Source organism: Scyliorhinus torazame, chromosome 7, assembly GCF_047496885.1.
Source record: "Scyliorhinus torazame isolate Kashiwa2021f chromosome 7, sScyTor2.1, whole genome shotgun sequence".
NCBI classification, from domain to species: domain Eukaryota; kingdom Metazoa; phylum Chordata; class Chondrichthyes; order Carcharhiniformes; family Scyliorhinidae; genus Scyliorhinus; species Scyliorhinus torazame.
In genome coordinates, this window is record NC_092713.1 from 42,833,440 (window position 1) to 42,849,176 (window position 15,737).

Here is a 15,737-nt window from a genome sequence, read left to right on the forward strand (position 1 = left end):
AGTATCACAGCTATACAGCGAGAGGACACCTCAGAGGGCAGTGAGGCTATATGGGTAGAGATCAGGAATAAGAAGGGTGCAGTCACAATGTTGGGGGTATACTACAGGCCTCCCAACAGCCAGCGGGAGATAGAGGAGCAGATAGGTAGACAGATTTTGGAAAAGAGTAAAAACAACAGGGTTGTGGTGATGGGAGACTTCAACTTCCCCAATATTGACTGGGACTCACTTAGTGCCAGGGGCTTAGACGGGGCAGAGTTTGTAAGGAGCATCCAGGAGGGCTTCTTAAAACAATATGTAAACAGTCCAACTAGGGAAGAGGCGGTACTGGACCTGGTATTGGGGAATGAGCCCGGCCAGGTGGTAGATGTTTCAGTAGGGGAGCATTTCGGTAACAGTGACCACAATTCAGTAAGTTTTAAAGTACTGGTGGACAAGGATAAGAGTGGTCCGAGGATGAATGTGCTAAATTGGGGGAAGGCTAATTATAACAATATTAGGCGGGAACTGAAGAGCATAGATTGGGGGCGGATGTTTGAGGGCAAATCAACATCTGACATGTGGGAGGCTTTCAAGTGTCAGTTGATAGGAATACAGGACAGGCATGTTCCTGTGAGGAAGAAAGACAAATACGGCAATTTTCGGGAACCTTGGATGACGAATGATATTGTAGGCCTCGTCAAAAAGAAAAAGGAGGCATTTGTCAGGGCTAAAAGGCTGGGAACAGACGAAGCCTGTGTGGCATATAAGGAAAGTAGGAAGGAACTTAAGCAGGGAGTCAGGAGGGCTAGAAGGGGTCATGAAAAGTCATTGGCAAATAGGGTTAAGGAAAATCCCAAGGCTTTTTACACTTACATAAAAAGCAAGAGGGTAGCCAGGGAAAGGGTTGGCCCACTGAAGGATAGGCAAGGGAATCTATGTGTGGAGCCAGAGGAAATGGGCGAGGTACTAAATGAATACTTTGCATCAGTATTCACCAAAGAGAAGGAATTGGTAGATGTTGAGTCTGGAGAAGGGGGTGTAGATAGCCTGGGTCACATTGTGATCCAAAAAGACGAGGTGTTGGGTGTCTTAAAAAATATTAAGGTAGATAAGTCCCCAGGGCCGGATGGGATCTACCCCAGAATACTGAAGGAGGCTGGAGAGGAAATTGCTGAGGCCTTGACAGAAATCTTTGGATCCTCGCTGTCTTCAGGGGATGTCCCGGAGGACTGGAGAATAGCCAATGTTGTTCCTCTGTTTAAGAAGGGTGGCAGGGATAATCCCGGGAACTACAGGCCGGTGAGCCTTACTTCAGTGGTAGGGAAATTACTGGAGAGAATTCTTCGAGACAGGATCTACTCCCATTTGGAAGCAAATGGACGTATTAGTGAGAGGCAGCACGGTTTTGTGAAGGGGAGGTCGTGTCTCACTAACTTGATAGAGTTTTTCGAGGAGGTCACTAAGATGATTGATGCAGGTAGGGCAGTAGATGTTGTCTATATGGACTTCAGTAAGGCCTTTGACAAGGTCCCTCATGGTAGACTAGTACAAAAGGTGAAGTCACACGGGATCAAGGGTGAACTGGCAAGGTGGATACAGAACTGGCTAGGCCATAGAAGGCAGAGGGTAGCAATGGAGGGATGCTTTTCTAATTGGAGGGCTGTGACCAGTGGTGTTCCACAGGGATCAGTGCTGGGACCTTTGCTCTTTGTAGTATATATAAATGATTTGGAGGAAAATGTAACTGGTCTGATTAGTAAGTTTGCAGACGACACAAAGGTTGGTGGAATTGCGGATAGCGATGAGGACTGTCTGAGGATACAGCAGGATTTAGATTGTCTGGAGACTTGGGCGGAGAGATGGCAGATGGAGTTTAACCTGGACAAATGTGAGGTAATGCATTTTGGAAGGGCTAATGCAGGTAGGGAATATACAGTGAATGGTAGAACCCTCAAGAGTATTGAAAGTCAAAGAGATCTAGGAGTACAGGTCCACAGATCACTGAAAGGGGCTACACAGGTGGAGAAGGTAGTCAAGAAGGCATACGGCATGCTTGCCTTCATTGGCCGGGGCATTGAGTATAAGAATTGGCAAGTCATGTTGCAGCTGTATAGAACCTTAGTTAGGCCACACTTGGAGTATAGTGTTCAATTCTGGTCGCCACACTACCAGAAGGATGTGGAGGCTTTAGAGAGGGTGCAGAAGAGATTTACCAGAATGTTGCCTGGTATGGAGGGCATAAGCTATGAGGAGCGATTGAATAAACTCGGTTTGTTCTCACTGGAACGAAGGAGGTTGAGGGGCGACCTGATAGAGGTATACAAAATTATGAGGGGCATAGACAGAGTGGATAGTCAGAGGCTTTTCCCCAGGGTAGAGGGGTCAATTACTAGGGGGCATAGGTTTAAGGTGAGAGGGGCAAAGTTTAGAGTAGATGTACGAGGCAAGTTTTTTACGCAGAGGGTAGTGGGTGCCTGGAACTCACTACCGGAGGAGGTAGTGGAGGCAGGGACGATAGGGACATTTAAGGGGCATCTTGACAAATATATGAATAGGATGGGAATAGAAGGATACGGACCCAGGAAGTGTAGAAGATTGTAGTTTAGTCGGGCAGTATGGTCGGCACGGGCTTGGAGGGCCGAAGGGCCTGTTCCTGTGCTGTACATTTCTTTGTTCTTTGTTCTTTGTAATTGCATATTTGGATTAGTTAAACCAGTGCAAACCAGAGACGTGCATGTTATGAAAAGAGAAAACAAGGTTAGATTTCAGGAGGTTTTTTCTGGAGGGAATTATTAACTTTTGGAAAAAGCTAGTGACTTAACAGTTAAGTCCATATTCACTGCAGGCATTCTAAATGGACAAGTTCTTGGCTATGTCTGATACCATGATTACAAAGGAAAGGAGGAGTATTGGGTGGGTGAGTTTTATAGCTAGTGTTCTGGAGTTCATGTTGATTGCCTTCGAGAGTCGAAGAGGAATTTCCAAGATTTTCTTCCCCCTAAATTGGTTTGTTCCTCGAGACTTTTCCCTCTTCCCAGAGGACTACACGGTGACTGATGGCTGGTAGGTCTCGGGGTATTGTGATACTTATAGTTGTACCATAATGTGCAGGACAAGCTGGGTCGCCCTTTCCTGTCTGCCATTTTCATATGTTTGTTTAATGGATTAATTTAATGCATCAGTTGTTATTTATGCCTTGCTATGGTTTCTGTTTTACAGATTTCGCAAGAAGAAAACAAGTCAGCAGCTGAGAGAATGTTAATAGCTGCAGTGACTAATGGAGTATATCTTGCATCTGCTGAATCGGTTGAGGAGAGCATAGATGGGAAAAGTTGCCTCTCTATCAGCCAGTCTGATCAGCAAGATCAAGTGTTTACAGTGATCAAGTCTGAGCGATCCCTAACTAACACGCCCCTACTGCAGTCAAGCCCAGGACCTGAGAAAGTCCAAGTGGCAAATCCGCCATCACAGGCCTCTTCTGCTGTGAGCCTCGCCGAATCTGTGCAGTCCATTATACCTAGCAGTACAGGTATGCCATTCTTTTTTCTATTTACCTCACATGCTCACTCGATAGCCAGAGTGTTAGATCCATTATGTTTCAAAGTAGGTGATTGCAGTTAGATTCCCAGGCCAACATTTTCCAGCCCCACCTGCCATCGGAATCTTCTGGCCCCGTTAAAAGTCAATGGTCCTTTGGCTGACCCACCAGACCCACCACGGCTCTGGGAGAGATGGAAAATCTTGACCCCCATCTTGACTAACTCTTATTCCGAGAGATGAATGCAAAGAGAATTGAAATTGAAGGAAAGGCTTTGTATTATTTTTATTTTTTTATTTTTCCCAATGAAGTTGGAAATCTAGCATGGCCAATCCACCTACCCTGCACATCTTTGGGTTGTGAGGGTGAGACCCACGCAGACATGGGAGAATGTCTAAACTCCCTGGGACAGTGACCCGGCGCTCTGCATCTTGAGGCAGCAGTACTAACCACTGCGCCACCCTGGGCTATTTTTAATGACAGAGTGCAGTGGAAGTTTGAATATTAAAAGGCAGCTTTGTTATCACAGAATCGCTACAGCGCAGAAGGAGGCCCTTCAGCCCAGCTAGTCTGCACTGACCATCCGAAGGAGTACCCTATCTAACTCCAATCCCCCGCCCTAACCCCGCCCAACCTTTGCACACTTAAGGGCAATTTATCATGGCTAATCCACTGACCCTGCACATCTTTGACTGTGGGAGGAAACTGGAGCACCCGGAGGAAACCCAGGCAGACACGGAGAACGTGCAAACGTTTTGGGCGGCACAGTAGCACAGTGGTTAGCGCTGTTGCTTCACAGAGCCAGGGTCCCAGGTTTGATTCCCGGCTTGGGTTACTGTCTGTGCGGAGTCTGCAAGTTCTCCCCGTGTCTGCGTGAGTTTCCTCCGAGGGCTCCGGTTTCCTCCCACACGTCCTGCATGAAGTGCTGTTAGCTGAATTGGAGATTCTGAATTCTCCCTCCGTGTACCCGAACAGGCGCAGGAGTGTGGAGACTAGGGGATTTTCACAGTAACTTCATTGCAGTTTTAATGTGAACCTACTTGTGACAATAATAAAGATTATTATTAGTAACTCCACACAGACAGACACCCGAGGTCGGAATCAAACGCGGTTCCCTGGCGCTGTTGTCGCAGTGCCACCCACTGTGGCGGCATGCCGTCCAAAGAACTTTGTGGAAGTTGAAACTACTTTTGCATAAATCACCTAACATGCATGTCAAGTGTTTTGATTTTAGTTTGAATTTTCATGGGCTCTTGAGTTCTTGGTTCATAGAATCATAGAATTTACAGTGCAATTCGGACAATCAAGTCTGCACTGCCTCTTGGAAAGAGCACCCTACGTAAGCCCACACCGCCACCCCATCTCCGTAACCCAACCTAACCTAAGGGCAATTTATCATGGCCAATTCACCTAACCTGCATATCTTTGGACTGTGGGAGGAAACCGGAGCACCTGGAGGAAACCCACGCAGACACTGGGAGAACGTGCAGACTCTGCACGGACAGTGACCCAAGCCAGGAATCAAACCTGTGACCCTAGAGCTGTGAAGCAATTGTGCTAACCACTGTGCACCCATGCCGCCCAGCAGGATAAGTAGTGAACATCCAGGCCGGGGTTCTCCGAAATCCCGGCCACGTGTTGACGCTGGCGTAAACACCAGAGTGGTGCATGCCGGCATCACCGGGCCTCCTTGCCAAGAGATTCAGCGGTTCTTGGGGGGGCCAGCATGGCGGCGGAGTGCTGTGCGCTGCTCCGTGCTGATACGTGGCCCTGCACTGCCGGTGCGGGTGCGTGTAGTGGCCGTTCCGTGCCGGCGCCGCTCAACATGGCAGAGCCCTACAGCGGGCCCACGCAGAAGGAGGTAGGCCCCTTCAGATCGTGGGCACCCGCCGATCGGTTGCCCCCATGGTACCAGGTTGAAATTTGGCCAGTCAACCGTGGAGAATTGCCGCGAGGGCCTCTTTCAGCGGCCCCCGACTGGCACCGCGTCAACCGCACGGGCACGATTGGTGCCGATTCTCCGGACGCCGGAGAATCGCGTCCCGGCTTGGAGAATCCCGGCCCCATTATCTGGAAAAGTTTACTACCTGTTTAATTTTGAGCCATTGGGGACTTGTGATACCGTGGTCTATGTATCACTTTTTATAAATTAAAAAAGGACATTATTAAAATGGGGCAATGCAAACCCATTTTTGCATTGTGATAACTTTGTTAGATTATCTAAATAGATCAATCAGAGGCTTAAAAAGCTGTGTTAGAGTAATGCCCTTAATTATGCAACTGTTTTTGTTTTCTGACGGGGTCCCTTCTGTTGTGCAGGAAAATTGATGTTGTCTTTTTGCATGGTATTTTTCCCTTTCTCAATCCCCAAATCTTGTACCATTTTCTCTTTTTGACACAAGTAACAATTGGAGGTTCCATCCCCAACCAGCTTGTGATCTCAACCCCCAAGCCTGCCCGTCACTGGAGCTTCTGGTCTCCATTTGGAGAGTTTTGGGGGTTCATGAGCAGATGGCTAGGTGGACTATAAATTACAGGAAGATTGGCATTGGCTGGTTGAGCTTCCTCTGGAATGCATAGGAATCAAAGTTTTGCAAAGCAACACTTAGCAACCACAAAGTCTGTAGCCAGTTCAGGCCATGTTATTGTCATTCCTTATTCACTCTTGTGTGTGTGTATCTTTCTTTCGTGCTCTGTTTTTCCCCCCTCTCTAACCTTTGTCCTTCCCTTTGCATTCAGCCTGACCTCATCTTTTATCCCTGAACCTTTTAGGCTGCTGCAAGCATAGACCAAGCCGGGTGCAGAGTGTGGTCTCCAGTCAGGGCAGTCTGGATTCTGATCTATTAGGTGAGAAAAGCTTTTCTGTAACCTTTTTTTATAGCCACGTAGACTTTGTTTCATTAATGCGCGTGCACGAAGTAGAAGGTACAAAAAACAATGTACGAGTAAATGTGCACGGAGTGGGTAGGTGCTGCGCGATAGTGCCATTTGATCGCATTGCCATTTGCACAAATTACTGTATTTTGTAGTGAAAGCAAAATACTTTGGATGCTGGAATCTGAAACCAAAACAGAAATGGCTGGAAAAAGTCAGCAGGTCCTGCAGCATCTGTGGAAAGAGAAAATAGCGTTAATGTTTTGAGTCTATGTGGCTCTTCCTCAGAGTCATACGGACATGAAACATTAACTCCATTTTCTCTCCACAAATGCTGGCAGACCTGCTGAATCTTCCAGCATTTTTGGTTTTCGTGTTGCATTTTGTACTCCTGTCTGCCATTTGCAAAATGGAGGGAAGTGGATTTCTTCATTTGGGCTTGTCTTTCAACTGCTGGAGCAATCAATCATAGGAATGTACAAAATAGAGTGAGGCCATTATGCCCTCCTACCCCCCCCCCCCCCCCCCCCCCCCCCCCCCCCCGGTCAGCGGGCCTCCCCCGGCGATTCTCGGGCCGAAGTCCCGTTGCTTCTATGCCAGTCCCGCCGGCGTAAATTGAACCAGGTCCCTTACCGGCGGGACCTGGCAGCGCGGGCGGGGTCCTGGGGTGGGGGCGCGGGGCGATCTGGCCCCGGGGGATGCCCCCACGGTGGCCTGGCCCGCGATTGGGGCCCACTAATCCGCGGGCACTCTTTTCCTATGCACCGACTATCAGCCTCCGCCATGGCCGACGTGTAGGTGAAGCCCCCCCCCCCCCCCCCCCGCGCGCATGCGTGGGGATGACGTCAGCAGCCACTGACCCTCCCCGCGCATGCGTGGACCCGCGCCTGCCAGCGGAGTCCCTTCGGCCCCGGCTGGCGTATCACCCAAGGCCTTCCACGCCAGCCGGCGGGGCGCCAATCACTCCCGGGTGGGCCTAGCCCCTAAAGGTGCGGGCCTAGCCCCTAAAAGGTGCGGAGGATTCCGCACCTTTGGGGTAACCCGACGCCGGAGTGGTTCACGCCACTCCGTCCCGCCGGGACCCCACGCCCCGCCGGGTAGGGGAGAATCCCGCCCATTATTTTTTGAATGCTTTGAGGGTGAAAACATGTTATCCATGTTGGCTGTTCTTTCCCTTGCTGTATAAAAGCTTCTATTGTTCTTTCCATTGTGACTATTGAAAGCATTCTTTACTGTTTTTTCTCTTGCATCATCTCTCATGATGGCACAGTATGGTACTATATCCATTCCAGTAGCTCAGCTGAATTTCTGTCACTTTTCTACTGAAAGCATGTTGCACACATTTGTTTCTTTGATACCCTTATATTTATGGTGTATCTCCAGTCATTGAATTCCGCACCCGACAGAAAAACCTTTTGGATCTAATTTCTCCAGAACTTCGGAAAATTGTAAGAATCTACATCAAGTCGCTCTTATTCGCTTCATAAGAAAGTAAATGACCAGAGTACATAATCATTCCTCGTAACCCGCTCATCTGAGTTGAGGGATCAACTTCATGGCACAGTGGTTAGCAGGGAAACCGGGTTCGATTCCAGCCTTTTCTAACTGTCTGTGTGGAGTTTGCACGTTCTCCCCAAGTCAGCGCGAGTTTCCTCCAAGGGCTCCAGTTTCCTTACACAGTCCAAAGAGATGCAGGTTAGGTGGATTGGCCATGATCAATGCACGGGGTTATGGGGCTGGGTGGGGCAGTGGGTCTGGGTAGGGTACTCTTTGAGGGTCGGTGCAGACATGATGGGCCAAATGGCCTCCTGACTGTTGGGATTCTATGGCCCTCCTTTAGATTCCCTCCAAAATCCCTCTATCCTGTCTATAAATAGGAAACCAAAATTGAATGCAGTACTCCATATGTGCTCTTTCTTAGAATTTAGTGCAGAAGGAGGCCATTCGGCCCATCGAGTCTGCACCGGCTCTTGGAAAGAGCACCCTAACCAAGGTCAACACCTCCACCCTAACCCCATAACCCAGCAACCCCACCCAACACTAAGGGCAATTTATCATGGCCAATCCACCTATCCTGCACATCTTTTGGACTGTGGGAGGAAACCGGAGCACCCGGAGGAAATCCACGCACACACTGGGAGGATGTGCAGACTCCGCACGGACAGTGACCCAAGCCGGAATCGAACCTGGGACCCTGGAGCTGTGAAGCAATTGTGCTATCCACAATGCTACCGTGCTGCCCCTCTTATCAAAGCCACATACAACTTAAAAGGCTGTATGTACCAACATTTTATATGCTTAATGATCACAGGTGAGCAGTGAACAGATGGATTAGTGAACAATGTACTCAAAACCCCAGATCTAATGTACTTCCCCTTGTTTTGCCCAGGGCTTCCAGTCCACTTTAGAATTAAATTCAGAAGAAGTCATGTTGCACTCGAAGTCTTAACTTAGTTTCTCTCTCCATAGACGCTGCCGGATCTACTGAGTTTTCCAGAACTTCCAGTTTTTATTTCAGATCTCCAGCATCTGCAGTATTTTGCTTTTATTTCCAATTTGCTTGCTTCCTTTTATAGCTCCCTGATTCAACTTTGTTCTTTGTTTCTTTCTGATTAAATGGTCTCAAATGAACGATTCAGCGATCCTGCCATCTCCCTGTCCTCGGGCATTATCTTTTTACTGCCACTGTTAAATGTTCTCCATCTGCACCCGTCTCTTGACCCTGATGTGTTTAAAGAACATTTTAACATTTATATTGTGTTATATTCTACTCGTACTCCCCCCTATTAATTTCTTGGCATTCTCTGCACAATTTGATAGTTCTCTCCATTCCGGTTGATCCACATCAAATGTTTATCGGTCCAGAACTTTGACACATAATGGGAGTTGAGGGAAGCAAGCTTTTGGGCTGCATTTCTCATGCTAGTGAGTACAGGTGGTGACCTAGCCACCCTGCTTAGGCCGGGGTCGGTAATCTCCAAAGAACACAAAACAACCCTAGCTCTTGTTTCTGAACATTTTGCGCTATTTTTCACCTTGTCTACAAATAAAAATGGATTGGATTTAAACTTCCTGGGCTGTTACATGCCGTAAAATGAATTACAGGCGACTGCCAGCCATGGCTCAGTTGATAGCACTCTCGGCTGAGTCACAATGTTCCACTCCAGTGCTTGAGTACAAAAATCAAGGCAGGTGCTCCTGTGCAGTGTTAAGGAAGAGCTGTACAGTTGGTGGACCTTAAAGAAATTATGACACTATTTCAAAGAAGAATAGGGGAGTTATCCTTGATGTCCTGGACAATATTTATTGCTCAATTGACATCACCACAGCAGATTATCTGGTGATTGTCGCAGTGCTGTCTATGCGAATTTGCTACTTAGAAATTGGCTGCCACACATTATAACAGTGACTGCACTTCAAAAGTACTTCACTGGCTGTAAAGCACTTTGATAAATCGAATGACCATGAAAAGCTCTATATAAATATAGAGAAGTGCTGCAAGGCTAAGTTTTGTGGCGGATATTCTTGCGCATTTTCTTAAGTTATCTTCATGTCATACTTGTGAGTAACACTAGAATGCAGTGGTGATTAATACAGTGGATTATGAAGGTAAGGTATTGTCCCAGATGACCACAGCCTGCTTTCCCCTTTGAGGATGGCGATTTAACCTGAGGATCACCACACCTCAGGCGAGGAGCAAGGTTGAGAAGGTGGGGGCTCAGAAGGCGAATAAATGGGAATTGAACACACGCTTCTGGCCTTGATCTTCATCGCGAACCAGCTGTCTAGCTAACTGAGCAAAATCGACCCCCAGATAAACTTTGGGGAGCCATAGACTGTTGGGGAACTGGCTAGCAATTAGATGCAGTTTATTATAGATAAAGTGTAAAGTGATGATCTTGCATGCAAAATCAATAGCAGATAAGATTGATTGGAAAACAACGATGAAAATTAATCAGGGTAGGAACTGAGAGTCATTGTAGTGACTACTGTCATATCGTCAAGCTAATGAACGAATGATATGGTTGCAGAAAAAGAGGAGCAGAGTAAGTTCCGAAGTTTATCTTGCTGTACGAAGGCTGCAGCTGTATTGCAATGTGTGCTGCTGGAATCCTCACTGCAGGAACCATGTAAACGAGTTCTAAAAGACGCAGAGAAACATGACTAAAATTATTGGGTGAATGAAGGTTCAAACGTAGGAAGATTGGTTCGCAGTATTGGGAATTGTTAGGAAAAGACTGAAAATGATATGTTGAAAGAATTAATTTAGTAGGGCACAAAGGTATGAAGGATCATCCATTGTATTCAACTTGGTACAAAATAGCAGAACACTGTAAACTGAAAATTCTGACAGTCTTTCGGGATTGCCCAGGGCTGTCGGCCTTGTTTTTGTGCTTCAGACTGTGAACTCTCGCCATCACTTTTACCCCATTTTTATTTCTATCAATTTATTTTTATTTTCAATTCTTCCAGTGATCTGTTTTCCCCTCACCATTGTTCCCCTTCCCTCACCCCACTTCACTTGGCCCAACTGTTCCTGGTTGCCCTTTACACACTGCTCACCTTTGTTCTGCCATTCGCACATTCTAGTCTCTTTATGTGCCACTATCAGCACCATCCTTTGCTTTAATCACCCTCATTTACATTCCTTTTATCTTCTGTCCTCTTTGTCTATCTCCACCCATCGCTGGCTCCCCCCATCCAGTCCCACCGCTCCTACAGTATAAATCTGACCCTATTTCCAATTCTCTCTAGCTTTTACAAAGATCATCCAGACTCGAAACGTTCGCCCCTTCTCTCTCTCCACAGATGCTTTCAAACCTGCTGAGATTGTCCAGTCTTTTCTGTTGCGGTTTCAGATTGTAGCATCTGCAGTAATTTGCTTTCATTTTTGTGCTCAAGCCTCTGGATTAGGACTTGAAGCCCAAATCATCTGCTTTAGATGAGATTGCCACCTCTGATACACACCTGACACTTGGGTAGTATGCCTGGGATAAATTATTAATTGAAGAATTTGGACTCCATATAGTTGCATTGAAGTCTGCACAAAAACGTCATTGTTGCGTTTAGAAATTATTTTTAACTTAAAAGAGAAATACCAAAGATTCAAAAAGTCAAAATTTACACCAATTGTAAAATCAAATTGCTGTTTTCATAAAAAGTGATTCTTCCAAGTTAATGGACCATTAAATAATTTGAATCTGATGCCAAAAACAAAGCAATGTTTGGTTAAGTTGGTAGAAAAATGTATTTTCTATGTTGTTTTCGCTAAACGTTTCTCATTAAAAGCTTGCTTGAGGTTTTGCTTGAGGATCAGACTCTCCCAGGGGTTTCCCATTTAAGATAAACATGAGATGAATTTTTTTCTCTGAGGGTCATGAATCATTGGAACTCTCTTCATCAGAGAGCGGTGAAGGCAGGGTCAATGAATATTTTTAAGGCAGTGGCTGGTGGATTATTGATTAATATCCAGGTTAGGTGGAACATGGAGCTCAGGCTGCCATCTGATCATCCGTGAAATTATTGAATGGTGAAACCGGCTGAAGGGGTCGAATGGCTTAATTCTGCTCCTAGTTTGTATGGGTGTATGTCCGTATGTATGTATTCTTGCTCGACAGTCAATTTCCAGATTGCTGCATAATGGAGGGCAGCACGGGGGCACAGTGGTTAGCACTGCTTCCCCACAGCACCGGGGACCCGGGTTCGATTTCAGTCTGGGATGATGTCTTTGTGGAGTTTGCATGTTCTCCCTGTGGCTGTGTGGATTTCTTATGGATGCTCCGGTTTCCTCCCACAACCCAAAGATATGCAGGTTAGGGTTTATGTGGGGATATAGGATCATGGGGTATGGCGGGAGAGTGGGCCTCGGTAGGCTGCTCTTTGGGATGGTTGGTGCAGACTCGATGGGCCGAATGGCCTCCTTCTGCACTAAAAGGAATCTCGGGATTGGTGAAACATGGATCAGTGCCTACCTGTTCATGTATAGTGAATTATTGATTTAATTCATGTCACTGGGCTGTTTCCTAGTGAAAGCCAGATGTTTTCCCCACAAAGAGGCAGAGATTAAAAAACAAAACACTTTAAAACGAACAATTCTGTTAACTAGTGCAAATAAGGAAATAAAGGGTGGCACGGTGGCACAGTGGTTAGCACTGCTGCCTCACTGCTTTAGTGACCCCGGTTCAATTCCGGCCTCGGGTGACTGTGGAGTTTGCACGTTCTCCCCATGTCTGCGTGGGTTTCCTCTGAGTGCTCCGATTTCCTCCCACAGTCCAAAGATGTGCAGGTTAGGTGGGTTGCCCATGTTTAATTTTCCTTATTGTCCAAAGGGTTAGGAGGGGTTACTGGGTTTACAGGGATAGGGTGAAGGCCTGGGCTTAAGCAGGGTGCTCTTTCCAAGAGTTGGCAGACTCGATGGGCCAAATGTCCTCCTTGTGCACTGCAGATTTTATGATTCCATAAAGAGAGAATGACGGAAATACATCGGTGGACATTTGGAAATCAGTGGGTGAATGGAAAGGCAGGTTAATGTTTGGCTTTAAAGTGCCAGAAATAGCAACCTGTTTCTTCAGCCTATGGCAGAATTGCTGTGTAGTTCCATATCTTTATTGTTCTTTCAGTTCTATTAATTCTTTCTACCATTTGCAGTATGGAACTTGGAAGGACTCTGTCTTTTCACAGTATTTGATTGTCTCTGTATTCTTCAAAGTGTCAGTGAAGGGAAGGTGCGAAATCATAGTTTCGTCAACAAGCAGCAAAGAGACATGCCTGTTGAGTGCTGTGAATGTTCGAAGGCGAGCTGTAAACCAGCCATCCGCTGTATTATGGGAGCCAGTGCTTCCTGACTAAGAAATAACAAATGAAGCATAGGGTTAATTCCTTCTATACTATGACTGCATCCAGACAAAGATTTATTTCAGCTGTACTTCAAGGGTGGCCTGAAGTAATTTGTATGCTTTTCACAAAACATTACTGTCTTGGTGTAATTGTAGACAAACTTGTTGGAGCCTTTACGCTTCGGGCTGACCTACAAATCAAATATTAAGAGTTGCTCATCTTCATTATTATGCTGTGTTAGTATGAGCTTAATCAAAGGCGTTACAACCTGGCGAGAAACAAGTTTAGATACCCAATACGTAAATTGTCTTAATGGGGCAGTGTCCGATGACTTGCTCATTGAATAAATGTTTGTCTGTTTGTGAGTGATTGCTAAATGCCATGCAGTTTCAACATTTTGGTCCCTATTTTCTTTAACCTTACTCTTTATGAAGGAGACCCTTCGTGCTTAGATGAAGTTCCATGAGAGATGGCCACAGTATTTTGTCTTACTGCACCAGTTGTCGTTCATGTCTGAGTCTGAGTAATATTTGCAGAGAAGGCATTCATGCAATTCTTGACTGTAAAACTTCTGCACTGTAAATTCTATGAAAAAAATAGATCACTGGATCATCAACACTGACAGAAACCGTGGCTGACTTGTGCCTTTTTACCCACATTTACCGAGGCCAATTGACAGCTCAGCTGAGACCTACCAGGCAGCCACCCCATCCCACCCAAATTCAGGATCGGACCTGTGGCTTTCTTGGTTTCTCTGGCTCAGCACACCATTGTCCACTGCATGTACTCACCAAGATATTTTGGGGTAGGAGTGCTTTTGACCTCCGGATTGAGAGATTTGAGTTTTGATATTTTCCTAATATAGAGGAGGCTATCAGATTGTTAATACTCTGCTTATTGCTGAAGCAATTTTAGGCTGTCATTTTGGTCAGATCTGAATCTGCTTGGACTTTAATTCTCTTTTCTGGGTCGTGTACAGGTTATGATGGAGGTAGCAGTGATTCGGAGTGCGAAGGTGCCACCATGAACGAACAGGACCCCAAATGCCCACTGATGCCTGAGTTTTGGCTGATCATCAGAATTCACCATGATCGAGTTAAAGTTTACTCTCACACACGGTGAGTATAAGATGGTAGCCAAACGTATATCTGTATATAATATGATATGGAGATGCCGGCGTTGGACTGGGGCGAGCACAGTAAGAAGTCTTACAACACCAGGTTAAAGTCCAACAGGTTTGTTTCGAATCACTAGCTTTCGGAGCACTGCTCCTTCCTCAGGTGAATGAAGAGGTAGGCTCCAGAAACATATATATAGACAAAGTCAAAGATGCAAGACAATGCTTTGAATGCAAGCATTTGCAGGTAATTAAGTCTTTACGATCCAGAGATTGGGTAACCCAAGTTAAAGAGGTGTGAAATATCTCAAGGCAGGACAGTTGGTAGGATTTCGCAAACCCAGGTCAGATGGTGGGGGACGAATGTAATGCGACATGAATCCAAGGTCCTGGTTGAGGCCGTACTCGTGTGCGGAACTTGGCTATAAGTTTCTGCTCGGCAATTTTGCATTGTCGCATGTCCTGAAGGCCGCCTTGGAGAACGCTTACCCGGAGATCAGAGGCTGAATGCCCTTGACTGCTGAAGTGTTCCCCGATTGGAAGGGAACATTCCTGCCTGGCGATTGTCGCGCGATGTCCGTTCATCCGTTGTCGCAGCATCTGCTTGGTCTCACCAATGTAGGGAGGGCTTGTCCATAGGGGATGGCTTCTTTAATGTGTTTAGGGTGGAAGCTGGAGAACTGGAGCATCGTGAGGTTATCCGTGGGCCATCCCCTGTGGAGAAGCCCTCCGTATACACAGGATCTGCACAGCCGAGGAGGAGCGTAACAGACATCTACAGACGCTGAAAGATGCCCTCGAACACACGGGATATGGCGCTCGACTCATCGATCGGCAATTCCAACACGCCACAGCAAAAAACCGCACCGACTCGGGACACAACCGAAAGAGTACCCTTCGTCGTCCAGTACTTCCCCGGAGCGGAGAAACTACTACATCTTCGCAGCCTTCAACACGTCATCGATGAAGATGAACATCTTGCCAAGGTCATCCCCACACCCCTACTACTTGCCTTCAAACAACCGCCCAACCTCAAACAAACCATTGTTTGCAGCAAACTACCCAGCCTTCAGAACAGTGATCATGACACGACACAACCCTGCCATGGCAATCTCTGCAAGACGTGCCAGATCATCGACATGGGTACCACCATTACAGGTGAGAACACCACCCACCAGGTACGCGGTACATACTCGTGCGACTCGGCCAACGTTGTCTACCTCATACGCTGCAGGAAAGGATGTCCCGAAGCGTGGTACATTGGTGAAACCATGCAGACACTGTGACAACAGATGCACGGATATCACGTGACAATCGCCAGGCATGAAATGTTCCTTTCCAGTCGGGGGACACTTCAGCATTCAGCCTCTGATCCCCAGGTAAGTGTTT

General features: G+C 46.7%; 1 protein-coding gene across 2 annotated transcripts in view; it reads left to right on the forward strand.

The window, feature by feature from the left end:
- Positions 1-15,737, forward strand: part of szt2 (SZT2 subunit of KICSTOR complex) — a 292,175-nt gene that overhangs the window by 133,373 nt on the left and 143,065 nt on the right. For both annotated transcript variants that reach the window (XM_072510616.1, XM_072510617.1), the window contains 3 exons: positions 3,202-3,511; positions 6,293-6,367; positions 14,211-14,349. In XM_072510616.1, the coding sequence (XP_072366717.1) occupies positions 3,202-3,511; positions 6,293-6,367; positions 14,211-14,349 (524 nt within the window). The remainder of the gene's footprint in view (positions 1-3,201; positions 3,512-6,292; positions 6,368-14,210; positions 14,350-15,737) is intronic.